At 47.0% G+C, this 14467-nt stretch overlaps 1 protein-coding gene across 2 annotated transcripts in view; it reads left to right on the forward strand.

Annotated features, from left to right (window-relative positions):
* MMS19 (MMS19 homolog, cytosolic iron-sulfur assembly component) overlaps positions 1–14467 on the forward strand; it is a 1998114-nt gene that overhangs the window by 833503 nt on the left and 1150144 nt on the right. For both annotated transcript variants that reach the window (XM_069611573.1, XM_069611574.1), the window contains exon 12: positions 5529–5667. In XM_069611573.1, the coding sequence (XP_069467674.1) occupies positions 5529–5667 (139 nt within the window). The remainder of the gene's footprint in view (positions 1–5528; positions 5668–14467) is intronic.

The raw sequence follows: 14467 nt of genomic DNA on the forward strand, positions 1-14467 counted from the left end.
AAAGCCTTTTGGGATCTTTTGTCACCGCCGCGCTCAGTCCCATGCTTTTAACGTGTGTTTGGTGGAGAGTAGGATTTCGTCTCTGCTTTGCCGCAGGTGGGGTGGGGTGTGTGGGAGGAAACGTAGAGGAAGAGGCAGCCGGGATTGTTCTATCTCCACCCATTGGGGGTGCCCGAGGATATTAGCCAGGCGTGAGTGTGAGCTAGTTGGGCCGCTATTTGGTAGTTCTGAAGATCGGGTACTGCTAGTCCTCCCAGGCGAGCATTTCCCAGCATTGTTCTCAGAGGGATTCGGGCCTTTTTTCCCTTCCAGATGAATTGGAGCAGTTTCCTCTGGAGTCCCTGGAGGGCGGCCGGGGGAATCGTTATGGGGAGAGCGGAGCATGCATATAGGAATCTAGGAAGGAGATTCATCTTGCTCGCTACGATGCGTCCCATCAGGGAGATTTCCTGTGTCGCCCACCTCTTCAGGTCTTTTTCTAGTTCGTGAAAGAGTGGGGGGGGGAGTTTGCTTGATACACCGCTTTAGGGTCCGCTGGGATCTGAACTCCCAGGTAGGGGATGGCATCCTCCCTCCATTGAATGCAGCATAATGAGGAGAGGGCTTCCCGGTTGCTCGGTGACAGACCGGACCCCAAGGCTACTGACTTGTGGCAATTAATGGAGAAGCCTGTGACTTTTCCATAGTTGTCTATTTCTGTCATAGCGAGGCGCAGGGAGCGAGCGGGTTCCGTGAGAGTAAGCAGGACGTCGTCTGCATAGAGGGCTATTTTATGTTGGGTGAGGCCGATCTGAAGGCCTTTGTTGTTGGGGTTGGCTTTGATCCTCTGGGTGAATGGTTCCATCACCATGGCGAAGAGTAATGGGGAAAGCGGGCATCCCTGACTGGTCCCACAGCCAAGCGATATTGGGGCAGAAAGGGTTCCATTGACTCGAAGGAGGGTTTTCGGATCTTGATACTTCACTAAGATCATCTTCAGCAACATGGGTCCGATGTGGAATGCTTGCATGGTTTGGCTCATAAAGGTCCAGTCCACCCTGTCGAACGCTTTGACGGCGTCTAGGGTCACCAGGACTGCTTTCGGGGTTGTGAGATCAATCAAGTTCAGGGCTATGCGGACGTTATCTTCCGTAGATCTGTTGATGATAAAGCCCGATTGGTCTGGGTGGATGGATTATTTTGGGTAGGATGGCTGAAAGGCGGTTGGCCAAGATTTTCAAATAAATGTTAGCGTCATTGTTCATGAAGGCGATGGGTCTGTATGAGGCAGGGTCTTTTCCCGGTTTAGGCAACAAGATTGTGATGGATTCTGCCATCGAGGGAGTGACCATGCCCGAGTCCCTGAAAGAGTTAGAGGGTGACCAAAGGGGCCACCAGTTGCAGTCGGGAGATTTTGTAGAATTTTGCAGAGAACCCATCGGGCCCTGGGGCCCGTGTGCTGAGGGTTTTAATAACTTCCTCAACTTCCTTGTTTGTGATGTGTGTCAAGGTTTATTCGGGCTGCCTCCTTCAAGTGGGGTAGCGTTGCCTTTTGTAGGTATTCCCTTTGTTAGCTCGGGTCTCTGGGCATGGGGGACATCACTCGGGCCAGGTGATCCGCCACCAATTGTTTCTGCTGAGTGCTTTTTTTAATGTCAATTAAATATTTCAGCCTTCTCTTCTCATCCTTACTACTGGCACTCCCTTCACCCTCATCTTTTGTGTTCCTGACTTACTTTGAGACACTTGTTTAGGATTTGTATATCCTGCATGTGGTTTTAGTAATGGGTAGATAAAATACGGAAGGGGCTGGGCACTACCGTGCTCCTCCTCCTTTCCCGTTCTCCATCTCTTTATCCTTTTCTTCGTAAAACTTTCAAAGTCCTAAAATGTCCTGCCTCTTTTTAAGCTTTGCACCTTTGTGGATTGCTGAAAAATATGAATACATACTGTTGATAATATTTTTGTCAAATGTTCCCTCTCTAGGCCATTCTTTGTAACATTTCCCCACTGTCATGTACCCACTCAAAATGGTACTTTGTTATTGTGTCACAATATTGGGGCAGTTTCCTACACATGGTGCATCCAGCCATTAGGATGTCATTATCGCACTTTAATTTTTATTGTTGAGATACTCTTTCTTTTCTTCTTCTTCTCCTTTATAATTTAAACATTCAGACTCTCAAACCCTTATAAAATTGAGTGAGTGGGATTGATTGAATACTTATCGCTTACTCGTTCTCCCTATTTTCATTCACTCTGGCCTGCTCCACAGACCCGCCCTTTCACACCTTGCACTCCATACTTGCATACACTGGCATTCTCCATAGGCCCGTCTTGTTGTGTTATATTCGTACACAAATGTCCCTCTCCCCAGGCCCAACACCTTAAATGCCCTGCGTTAGTACGTTAAAAGAACAGTTACTCCTCTCTCCACTCGACTGCACGTTTAACTCGCGCTACTCAGCTCTGTAACTTTTTGCATTTATTTTGGCTCTGACCCATCCATCTCCTTAGCCAGCCACATTAAACGAATACCATAACCACTTTCCATGACATTAAAAACAAACTGCCGCTACTCACAAAACATGTGCAGCATGTCCCTCAAACAAATTCTTCCCCCAAATAAAATAAAATGACGGAATTATACCAATTTACTATGTGCTACTCTAGTCTAACAAGGTCCGCCACTCACTACACAACCCTCTGCTTGAAAGCTGCCACCGTCTACCTGCTCCCCATCTGATCGCAGACCTAAAATCTTAGACTAGTACAGTCAACAAATTGTCCCTCCTACCCCTCGCGCTTTTCATGCACGAGTACACTTGCTTATCCTCGCAGTCTCCCTTTAAAGGCCAGCACTTCAGACAAAGTGAAGGCAGCGGCGGACCAGGTGGTCCTTTGGAAAAGTGGTGTCCACGGACCTCTTCTGTCTCGAGCACTTAGTACTTGTCAATGGATGCTGTCCCGTGCGCCTCCGGGAGCACCGTTGGAATTCACACGCCTCGGTCGAAAGGCTGAGATATCTTGTTAGGGCCACCAGAAATGGTGGGGGTCGCCTCGGAACTCACCAATAAAAATGATAAAAGTTGTCAGAGTGTACCCAGTCAAGACGTAGCACTGGCTTATTCAGGGCCCAGATCCAGCTGGGACAACTATAGTCAAACAGATTGCAGAACAGAAATGTATGAAAAGGCACTGTCAAAGAAATGCCCATAAATCTAAGACTTTTATAATAATCATGCTGAGTAACATTAGTAACTTTGCAACATGAAATAATCTCCCCACACGGAACTGATTGGTGCTTGCACATCAGTCCCTTATAGAAAAGCATACATTACATTCTGTAATTGGGGCCACAAACCTTCCCACATCATAATGACGATTCAATTAAATATTTGAGATGACCATTGGAACTTTATTCAACTGCCCCGTTCATCTTATCTAAATTCTCGTGAGAAGAGCTCCCTTCCATGACACTGCCAGAGCCTTGAACCACTGACGTACTGTTCTACAAATTTTACACTTCAAGAACTTGTTGGCCTTCTTTGTCGCCAAAATGTGCTAGGGGGCACTGGGGGCGCTGTGGTTCAATTAACTGAATGTATAAATCAAGTTTTGCTCATTATTTTGATTTATTAAATGGATATACTCTCCATGTATGTCGGCGGGACCCATGGGCTATAATCTGTGACCTCGAAAAATAACTGCTATTTTGCTTTTTTCCATGGCAGCCTGGGATCGTGGGACCTGCGATGTGTTACCAGCCGCTGCAGCTTCGTTGCAGATTAATTAAAGTTAACATATGTTGCCTGCAAAGACATGCTACAAGGCTTATTTACTGCATTTTAGCCTATATCTAGATTTGGTTCTACTTACCGGTTCTCCTACATTTCTGTTGTATGTAAACCACTTTTATTTTGGGTTTGTCTTGTGTAACGAGTAAAAAGGAGCCCCCTCACCTTTTACTGTTACACTCGCAATTGATATGTGCGCATCTTTTCACTGCGTATAACTTGCATTTTTATTACACCAGGGTTAGTCTGGAATGGACCTAGTGACATTTTTTCCAAGGAAGTGGGATGGTCTGCCACCAGACACAAGTCTATGGACCCTTGAATTAATTTTCAGGTAACCCAAGCCTATGGACCCTTGAATTAATTTTCAGGTAACTCGCTTAACGGGGGAATGTAAAAGGCAGTTTGTGAGGGCTTTCCTGGGATGATATTGCTGTGTTTGAGCATTGTGACCAATGTTCGTGGAACCTTATAACATTTGAGAACTGTGTGTTTGAAGCTATGTGATACGTAGGCCAGGGGGAAAGGAGTCCTTCGCCTTGGTGTTGAACTGTGCAACCATGTGGCAAGAGACTAGGGAGTCATTTCCCTGGTTGCATCAAACTCTGAAGCCAAGATACCAGGAGCAAGGAGTCATTCTTCTGATAAACCAAGTATTAAAGACTTGCTGATACAGACTGTTAGAAGATGGGCAGTGTATCTTCCAAAGAGAACTGCTTGAATTTTGACATTTGTGTTGAAGGATCATTTTGACCCGGGGAAGGGAGCCATTCCCCTAAGAAGAAGCCAACAGCTTTAAACAAACTTGTACCCCCAAGAAGTCATTCTTCTGGGCCAAGAATGTCTACTTTATCTCTAGTTTAGTTTTAAGTGTAAGGTAAAGAAGTAGGCTTTTTTGACACAGGACGGTGGACTATTTATTTACGCAGACATTCTGACAGAATACTTAGTGTTTTAGTTGAGGCTTGGAAACACCTCTGAGTTGGGGAAAGTTAGGCTTTCTCTTTATTTTCTTGACTAATAAAGATCTATAGCAATCACCATGACACCTGTATGTAAGTCTCCCCCTTCTGCATCCTTACTCTAATCTTGTCAACTGGCGGCATGCAAAATCTGAATGGTGCATGTGAATATGCATTATATGTTGCCATTGTGGACACCAGAGCAACCAAGATTTTGAACTGTCTGCCATTTGCAAAGGGTGCTAAGAATTGGGACTTCAGGATAAAGCAGTATGGTCACCTGCTAATACATTATGTAGGGAACTTATATGTGCAGGGTGCTTTTTTCTTTTCACTTGCTATGACTATTAAACTGAACACAATAACTTAAACTTCTACTACAACCGTTGGCTAACTTAATTTGATTACTCACAGTTGCAACAAATGGACCTTTGACAGTTGGACTTGTAGTGGTATTACCCAAATTGTTTATTTACAATTGACCGAATTTAAAGGGTCACAATTGACCTTTTCACAATTGACCATATATATATATATATATATATATATATATATATATATATATATATATATATATATATATATATATAGGGATTTTGGGGGGTTTGGCGTTGGGTGGGGGGCTGTGGGGGGTTTCCCCCCACATATGTTACAATTGACCTTCACAATTCGGTCAATTGTGAAAAGGTCAATTGTAATTCGAACAGTTGTAAAACGAACAATTCGTATACAACCCTTGTAGTAAGTTCCTAATGATGCTCAGTGCACACGTGTTGCCTTACTCTTACAGGTGTTTCAAACTGCAAGTGAAAAGATTGAAGCCGAGGGTCTGTCTGCGCTGCAGACTCTGACATGCTGCTTGTCCTGCTCTGTGATTGGGTCAGGCACAGAAGACCTGCTGGACTCTTTCTTGGATAGTGTGTTACAAGGTAACCCAGCATGACTCTGATGATAAAGTGTCAGAACCAGTGCTCCAGATAACATTTTGAAGTGGAATGTTTTACTCCCCATTTCTTAAGTTGATTTATTTTGAAAGTAAAGTATTTTTCATTCCCAAATCGGTATTTTATGCATGTAAAATATATATTGAAATCTACACATTTTCACATTTTTTTTGCAATACAATATTTGATTTGTTTGTCATATCTGTGAGGGGTCAGCAATGGGAGGCAGACACAAAATATTCACCATTTTATTAAAATAAGAGGTTTGCAAAAAGGGCCTATCTTGCCTTAACCAAAGGAGAATGCCACTGCCTAAAATAAGTTGACCTTGTTTCAAAATGCATCTTGCCCTCACAATAACGTACCATATGATTTCTATCTTCACTTCAACCAAGTTGTACACAACATCATGTGTATATATACAGTTTCAACAAAACCACCCTTATCTCCAGGATTTAGTTTCCCTTCCCCTCAATGGTTTCAGGAAAAAGGCATTTGAAATACTCTTTCACCAAATTTCTATTAAGATGACAATGTTTCACCAAGTTCCATTAAAAGTAATTAAGATATCTCTTTCCTGGGTATTTTCTTTAAGATGACAAGACAAATGTTCTTTTTACAATACGGGTTGCAATACATTGAAAGGTAGTCTTATAGCCCTTAGGATGGCCAAAGTAAAGATGTTCAGTTTTAACAAAGGCTTGATATAACAAAGTTCTTTTTCAGTTCAACATTGAATTTCCTAGTATATTCCCCTGCCAGGAATGTCCTCGTTTTGGCTCACAAATCCCCTCATGTACTCGCCTGCCAGATATATTTTCCCAAAGAAGGTTCAACTTAAAACTCGATGTCCTGGTTTATTCTCCTGCCAGGAATAGCCCCTTTTGACTTGCACCGATCCCCTGATGTACTCTTCTGCCAGGTATCTCTTTAAAACATGTTTCACTACCTGATGCGCTTATCGGGCATATCTGCAAGATTCACATTTCTCTTAAATGTTCTCACAATTTGCACCAATTCAGTTGCATAACCTCTTGACTCCAGTTAGCACTTGCGCCGATTTTCCCCCAAACTGACATTCTCTATAAATGGGTTTGCTCAAGCTCCTTCTGTCAACCACAATGTCCCTTTGCAATGCTTGTTCCAGGTTTCCGACCAACTGACATCTCATGTCAGGAGAATTGTACAACATCTGCCTCTTTGTTTCTCTTACAATATCTTTTGGCTCTTGGCAATGCTTGTTCCAAGTTTCCCCCAACTGATCTCTCTTATCAGGAGAATTGCACCATGTTAGGCAAGATTGTATGCAGTACCCTTTGGGTGCACTACAATAACCTTGACCTCCTGGCAATAGGGACTCAACCTTAGTTATAAGTCTGAACTACACAGGTTGGTAGTGTGATCGAGCAGCCAGATGAGTCAATGTGAGCAAATAAACACTTATACTCAAGGTTTCTTGATAAAACAATTATTAACTTATTTCACGGTCCGTTATATAAGCCTCTTCAGAAAGGGAGCAAAACATGTAACACGTGATATATTCTTCAAAACACACTCCTAGTTTCTCTAAATCGGAAGACACCCATTATGGGATGGCACACAGACACTTCCTACAACCTCAGGTGACTTAAATAGCTAGGACACTGTGGACATTGATTTATCAATGGTATACTTGGGGAAATACTGAGTTTGGTGAAAAAGATAGAATAGAGGAATAAAACAAAGGTTAACAAATAATTAATAAACAGGTGAGCACTTTTAAACACCTTCCAAAGCACAAAGTCAGAGATAAAGAGGAGTCTCTCAGGGAGCCAGGACAGCCAATGTTAATTGCACAATGTCAAGGGGAGCTGAAGATCATCATTGCAGGTAGGTAAAAAATCTTGCACAATGTTTTTAGAACTGTTTTTAGAAAATAGAAAACTTTAAGGGCCACAAGTACCTCTGGTTAGAAGAAATGGTTCCAGCTGGCTTCTGTTCCTGTGCAGCTCTGCAGATCCTGGTGTTCCTGAGCCTCAGTCGTGGGGACGAGAGGGAGGACATCTGGGGACTCCTGCTCTGCAATGGGACGGTCAGCGGCAGCAATGGGCAAACTTCAATTCACCAGTTCTTCAGTGTTTCAGCTCCTTGTGTCTGACAGCAAATAGCAACACTGCGTTTCTCGGATACCACTTCAGACTTTTCTTGCTTTTCGGGTCCAGCACTCTGTTGAGGCGGCTCAGGCTTGGTCAGTCCTGAAACAGGGAAGTCCGGAGCATCTTCCTAGCGCTCAGGTCTGGCTTAAAAGCAACGCACATGGATTCCAAGGTGGCTGCCGACACTAGGTAGATGTGTGTTGACGGCGCTGCAGTCCTTCCCTGCCTTAAAAGCGGATCCACCACCCCAAATAGGCACCAAGGGGCTGATCAAGGAAGTAATAATACTCTGCGAGCTGGGGGAGCGATCGAAGGAAGAGTGTTGTGCGGCCTCCGAAGAGTTTTGTGCAGCGGAGTCGAGGCCAGAATACAGCGCGGCGTAGCCTGGGCTCGGGAGTAAGGGGCCGGAGCCTGCCAAGCCTATGAATAAATCCAGTCTCCAACCCAAGGTGCAACCTGGCGTGGGAGGTGTTCTCGCAACCCCAGAAAGGGACGCCCTGCGGAAGGCACCAAGTGTTGTGGGCTGACTGCGGCGGAGAAGCTGGTGGTGTTGCCTGCCTCCGATCCGGTCCTTTTGGCTGGAGGTGGGCGCTGCTTGCGGCGAGCCCCGGTCCACCCTGGGATCTCCGGTGGGGGCGCCAGGCGCAGAGAGCCGGTTGGCGAGACTCAGAGAGGTTGAGGGGTGCGCTGCTGCTGCCCACCGCGGTTGGGGAGTCGCAGGCTCGGGCAGAAGCGGCCAGAACTGCAGGGGGGCCCCGGGACCAGGAGCTGGGCCGAGGTGGGAGGAGCAGCAGAGGCGTTGCTCCATGGGGCCGAGCTGGAGATCCGGAGGCAGAGGTAGAGGCCGCACCCTCCCCCCTCTTCATGGCCCAACAAGCAACAGACAGTAGCCCAAGCCAGGGCTGCAAGAACGCGTGGGGCATCTGGGAGCTGAATAAGAGGCCCTGCACGTGGCGAATGTGCTTTCCCGGTTGATTCCGCCCACCACTCAACTGGTCCTTTGCAACTTCAGGCAGCAGGAGAGGAGTGGTTAAGGACCCCCAGCACCATATACTCTGTATTTTCAGAGGCCAAACACAGTACGGGGGTGCAGTGCTCCCACTCCAAAATGATCAAAGGACTGGGTCCTCTACCGGGCAAACAAGGGTGAGCCAGAAGAGCGGGGGGAAAGGACCCGAGTCACATCTGGAGGCTGGGGTCCGTCTCCGCTCGATCCGGGGCGCAGGAGGGCGCAAAAGAAGTACGATAAGCCATTCTTACCTGACCCCACAAACATGTCCTCCAAGAACAAGAATAGACCAAATAAAAGCGGAGCGCCTCAGGGGGACAGTTCAGGCCCGCTCCTAACGATGTGGGCGAACAAGGATACCAGCCACGACCACAGGGACCTGCAGGAGGGAGCCACGGGCCAGGCTACAGATATGGGCACAACGACACATATCTCTTGACAAGATCTGCATGGGGACCTGCTCTCCCTACAGTCCACTCTGGCGAGAATGTTTCAAGAACAAATTCAACTGCTAAGAACGGATATTACTTTGGCAGTGGTGGAAATAAAGCAGGAGGTGGGCCAACTGGGAGAGAGGACCGATATCATAGTAAAGGGCCTACAAGAGGTGGGCAAAGAAACCATGGAAAATAGTGAAGCAATACAGAGACTGGACATAGCAACGTGTAACTTGGAAATCGCAATGGAAGACTTGGAGAATAGATCCCAAAGGATCAACATTTGAATCAAATTACTGCCAGAATCAGTGCCGGAAAGGAACTTGAAAGGAACAGTCCAGAAAATCTATGCGGGCCTGTTGTGGGAAACTGCTCCGGACAAGATGGAGCTGGACAGGGTACACAGAGTAGGCCGCCTCAGTAGAAGCCAAGGCGGTAGACCCAGGGACGTCTTAACTGCCTTTGCGAGATATTGACAAAAAGAAGCGGCCCTCAGGGCAGCAGGTGTAATGAGCCAACTCTGTTTCAAGGACAGCGAATAGAATTATATCAAGACCTGTCTAACAGTACCCTTTTCAAACGACACCAGATGGGGCAAGTAATCGCTAAACTTAAAGAGAAAGGGATCCAGTACAAATTGACGTTTCCATTCGGATTTCTGTTTGATTGGGAAGGCACACAGAGGATAACCACACCGCAGGAAGGAATTGACATTTTACATCTGGAACAGGAACGTGGTCAGGAGCCGGTCAGAGCAGGGAAATCACTCGAGACGGGAAGGGGGGGGGGGGGTGAAGCCCAGACCGTGGGAGTGGTCAACAATGGGAGAAGGGAGAAGAAAATCTGCTCTGCTGGGCCCCATCGGGAAGGAAAGAGACACAGCCTTCACCACGAGAGTGGGGGCGGAACTCGGGGGTGGGGGGGCAATAACCCGGAAGGGGCATAAGATCAAAGGGGTGGTGGTCAACAAGGAGCAGAATGAGGGTTGGAGGGTTGGAGGAGTGAGGAGCAAACGTCATGGGATCAGAGAGGGCAAAGATGCCCGAGGTGAGGGTGGAGACGGAAAGCCCCAAAGACAGGGCCTTTAGGGAGGGGGGGGGAGTTCAGGGGATAGGGGCAAAAGGGGGGGGGGTGGGAAAGGTGCCTACCGGGAATATGAGGGGCGTAACAAAGCCAGACTCAAGGCTAGTGATAGACAGAGGAGGAGGAGGAGGAGCATTAATTGAGGAAATCCTACAGAGAAGGGATAACCAAGAACTCCACATTCAAATGATTGACTCATAATGTTAGGGGTCTCAACTCCCCCCTGAAGAGGAAAAAATTGGAGCTTTTCACAGAGAGAAGCCAGATTTCCTGTGGCTACAGGAGACGCACTTACTACATAAAGATCAGAATCGGCTTAGGCTACGGGGCTTTGACCAGATTCTCCAGGCGTCAGGAGCAACTAAAACAGGTGGGGTGGCCCTAGCCATTCGGAATTCAGTGAATTTTAGGGTCGGGGGGATCATAAAGGATAAAGGAGGCAGGTACCTAATGGCAATGGGCAAGCTGGGAGACGCTGCTCTCACAATAGCGGTTATCTATGCTCCAAACTCAGGTTAAGACGCGTTTATGCGAGACCTCCTAACGAAGATGGAGGAGCAGGCGCGAGGGCATATAATCATATTGGGGGGACTTGAACATAGCCTGGGACAGAGCCAGAGATAGATCAGGGAAAAAGGACATGAGGGGAGGAGCCGTGGCCTCGCCAGAACTTGGGGAGAGAATGTCAGGCTTGGGCTTAAGAGACGTGTGGAGGGAAATTCACGGGAACGCAGAGGGATATACCTTTCTTTCTGAAGTACATGGGACGCAATCAAGAATAGACTATATTTGGTTGTCAGCGGGTCTGGTGGGTAGAGTCCAGGAGATAGAGGTGGGCCCTATGGGGCTAGCCGACCATAACATTTTAACAGTGCAACTAGATACGGGGAATGCAAGACGGGCGGGTATGGAGGTAAAAATTCCCGGAAAACCTAATAAGGGACCCAGTGCTTAGAAAAGAAATGGAAGAAAAAATGAGACACTTTTTCGAGAATAACAGGAGGGGGGGGGGTACAGGGGAAGATGCCAGATGGGACGCGTTCAAAGCTACGATGAGGGGGGAATTTATAGCGGCCAACGCACTCGGACTCAAACAACTTCAAGCCCTGGAGATTCAGCTCGATGGGGAGGTAGAAGGAGCGAGGAAGAAGGTGGCGGAGGCTCCAACTAGACACAAACAGGGAGTACAGAAGGGCGGTGGGTCAGATGGGGATTCTGCAAACTAAGAAAGCAGAAGGGGCCCTGCTAAATGTGACACAGAAATATTACGCAAAAGCAAATAAGGCTGACGCCCTATTAGCGCGCCTTCTCCGGAGGGCAATATCGAGGAACACAATCACGGCCCTTAACACAGAGAATGGAGTTAGAACCACACAACAGGAAGACATTCAAGAAATTATGGTTATATTTTGTGTCATTGTATACATCACAGGTCCCCCAAGCTCAGGTACAGGAGGACTTCCTGGGTACAATAAAACTACAAACACTCAACAGGGAAGCCCAAGCTAGTTTAAGCTTAGCAATCTCAGAGGACGAGGTGAGAGGGGTCATAGCTAAATTGCCCTCGAGTAAGCACCGGGCCATGATGGCTACTCAGCGTCTTTTTACAAGACCTTCTCGAGCATAGTAACACCACAGTTAACCAACCTATTCAACTTGTTCAAAGATGGAGGCCAAATAGCAGCATCTATGAAAGAGGCCAAGATCTCCCTAATTTTGAAACCAGGAAGGGACCCCACAGAAAAATAGTCCTATAGGCCGATAGCCCTCATCAATGTGGATGCTAAAATATACACCAAAATCCTGGCCAATAGATTAGAGGGGCTCCTTCCAGACTTGATACACCAGGATCAGGCAGGATTTATTAAAGGGAGGCAAACATCAGATAATATAAGGAGGCTGGCTCACCTTCTAGAAAAGGTCGACAAAACGAACACTCCGGCGGTCTTACTATCATTGGACGCAGAAAAAGCGTTTGACCGGGTGGAGTGGTCGTTCCTCTTTAGAACTATGGAAAGGATGGGGCTCGGGGGAACCTATTTGGAAATGGTAAAAGCGAATTACGAGGGGCATCAAGCACGAATAACAATAAATGGAATGACATCCCGACCGTTCTCTCTGCAAAGGGGAACAAAGTAGGGCTGCCCCCTATCCCCGCTTCCGTACGCCCTTTACTTGGAGCGTTACTGCAGGCTATTCGGGAAACGGAGGCGATCAGGGGCATTCCATTTGCAGGAAGTCCGCACAAAGTAGCGGCCTTTGCTGACGATATGTTGCTTACCCTCACTAGGCCTTCCTAATCCAGTGAAGCATGTAAGGCTCTGCTGGAGAAGTTTGGGGAAGCCTCGGGTCTTCGCATCAACATGGGTAAATCTGAATTGATGAACCTAGCGCTGGGGAAAGAGGAGAGGGACCAACTAAAAGGCTCAATGCCATTCGCCTGGCATCCAGGGGGCGATTACATACCTGGGGATAAGGATTACACCTAAACTCGCAGGATGGTACGTTGCGAATTATCTCCTGCTGTTAAAGAATGTAAAAAAAGGACCTTGTCAAGTGACAAAATTTCTGCATCTCTTGGCTCGGAAGGCTGGCAGCAATAAAAATGGTGGCTGCTGCCATGGCTGGTAGCAGATAATTGGGATAGACTGGTGAAGCACAAGGAGATAACATTCCCGTCTCCCTTCATGCCCTTGTATAAAGATTTGTCACCGGGTCTCGAGAAGGGAGCTTTTAAGCATTGGAGGGACGGGGGCTGCCAAAGGATGCGGGAAATGTTCATAGGAGGAGAGATTAGTTCCTTTGGGGACTGTAAAAGAGACTTCTCATTGGGAGAGGGGGAGAGGATGCGGTTTTCCCAACTTCGCCATTGGCTTCTACACCCCGTGAACAAAGAAGCAGCCACCAGGCCACCAACTGCCTTCGAGAAATTTCTAATCAAGGGGGCTGATCTCACACCTGTATCGGATATTAGAAAGGGGCTACCCCGAGGCAAAGTTGGGCTTATATGGGGAGATGGGAACAAACACTGGGCAGGGGCATAGAAAAGAGGGAATGGGAAAAATTGTGTAACAAGATCCCTAAGATAGCAAGAGCCTACCAAATTCAGTAAACCTGGTATAAAATCTTGTTTGGGTGGCATTATACCCCTGCTCGCTTGAAAAGGATATACCCAGGAACATCAGGGACCTGCTGGAGGGGTTGTGGGAAGGAGGGCACGGTGGAGCGCACATGGTGGAGGTGCCCAAAAATGTAACCCTTCTGGAAAGAAATCAGACTAGCACAGGAACAGGCTTTTGGAAAAAGGGGAAGTAGGGCCCCGGAACGAACATTATTGGGCATTCGGGACAGAGATGAGCAAGGGGACCCAAGAGAGAGAAAAAGCTCAAGTACTGCTAACTATAGCGGGTATGACATTTATCGCCCAAAGATGGAAAAGCTCAAATACTCCAACTTTCCAAGACAGGCTGCGCAAAATCTGGGAATTAATCACGCTGGAATGGGCCTCATACGCGATGAACAATGCCCTGCAGAACTTTGCGAGAGAATGGGGGGAGGTTTTGACCTTTCTAAGGGACGATTTCAGGATTGGTCGGCGGCCACAACACCTCAAACTTTTGGACTTATGTTGAACCCCTGGAGTCAAGGCGAACTAAAAATGATCGAGGAAATACCTAGGGGGGCACCGAGGAGGGAGGGAAGAGGGTCAGGGGGGAATAATCCTGCTTGTTTCGAATTTGCTGGGAGCTGTTTAGCTTCTGGATAGGCCCTACAAGAGCATGGTTAGCTTGGCACCAACAGCTACCAAACCAATGGTGCACCACAAATATACCCATTTGACATTACCTCTGTCTGGCAATTTGCTTAAAAGGCACATTAATAAACCTCTAGAAGACCTGTAAAGAATAAATGGACATATGTACTGGACACATACCTATAGTTGCTTGTCATTTGGAATCTAGATTTGTTTCACTCCATGTATTAGCACCTCATTCTGCAACTGCAGCAGAGAGAATGAGTGAGCAAGGTGACATCACAGAAAAAGGGGTTTCCACTGATAAAAAGGTGGCAATATAGAGACGGTATCAGAGATTAATGCAGTAACAGATGTAGTGGCAGAG

The sequence above is a fragment of the Ambystoma mexicanum genome, chromosome 8 (genome assembly GCF_040938575.1).
Source record: "Ambystoma mexicanum isolate Mex_15411 chromosome 8, UKY_AmexF1_1, whole genome shotgun sequence".
Classification (NCBI taxonomy): Eukaryota; Metazoa; Chordata; class Amphibia; order Caudata; family Ambystomatidae; genus Ambystoma; species Ambystoma mexicanum.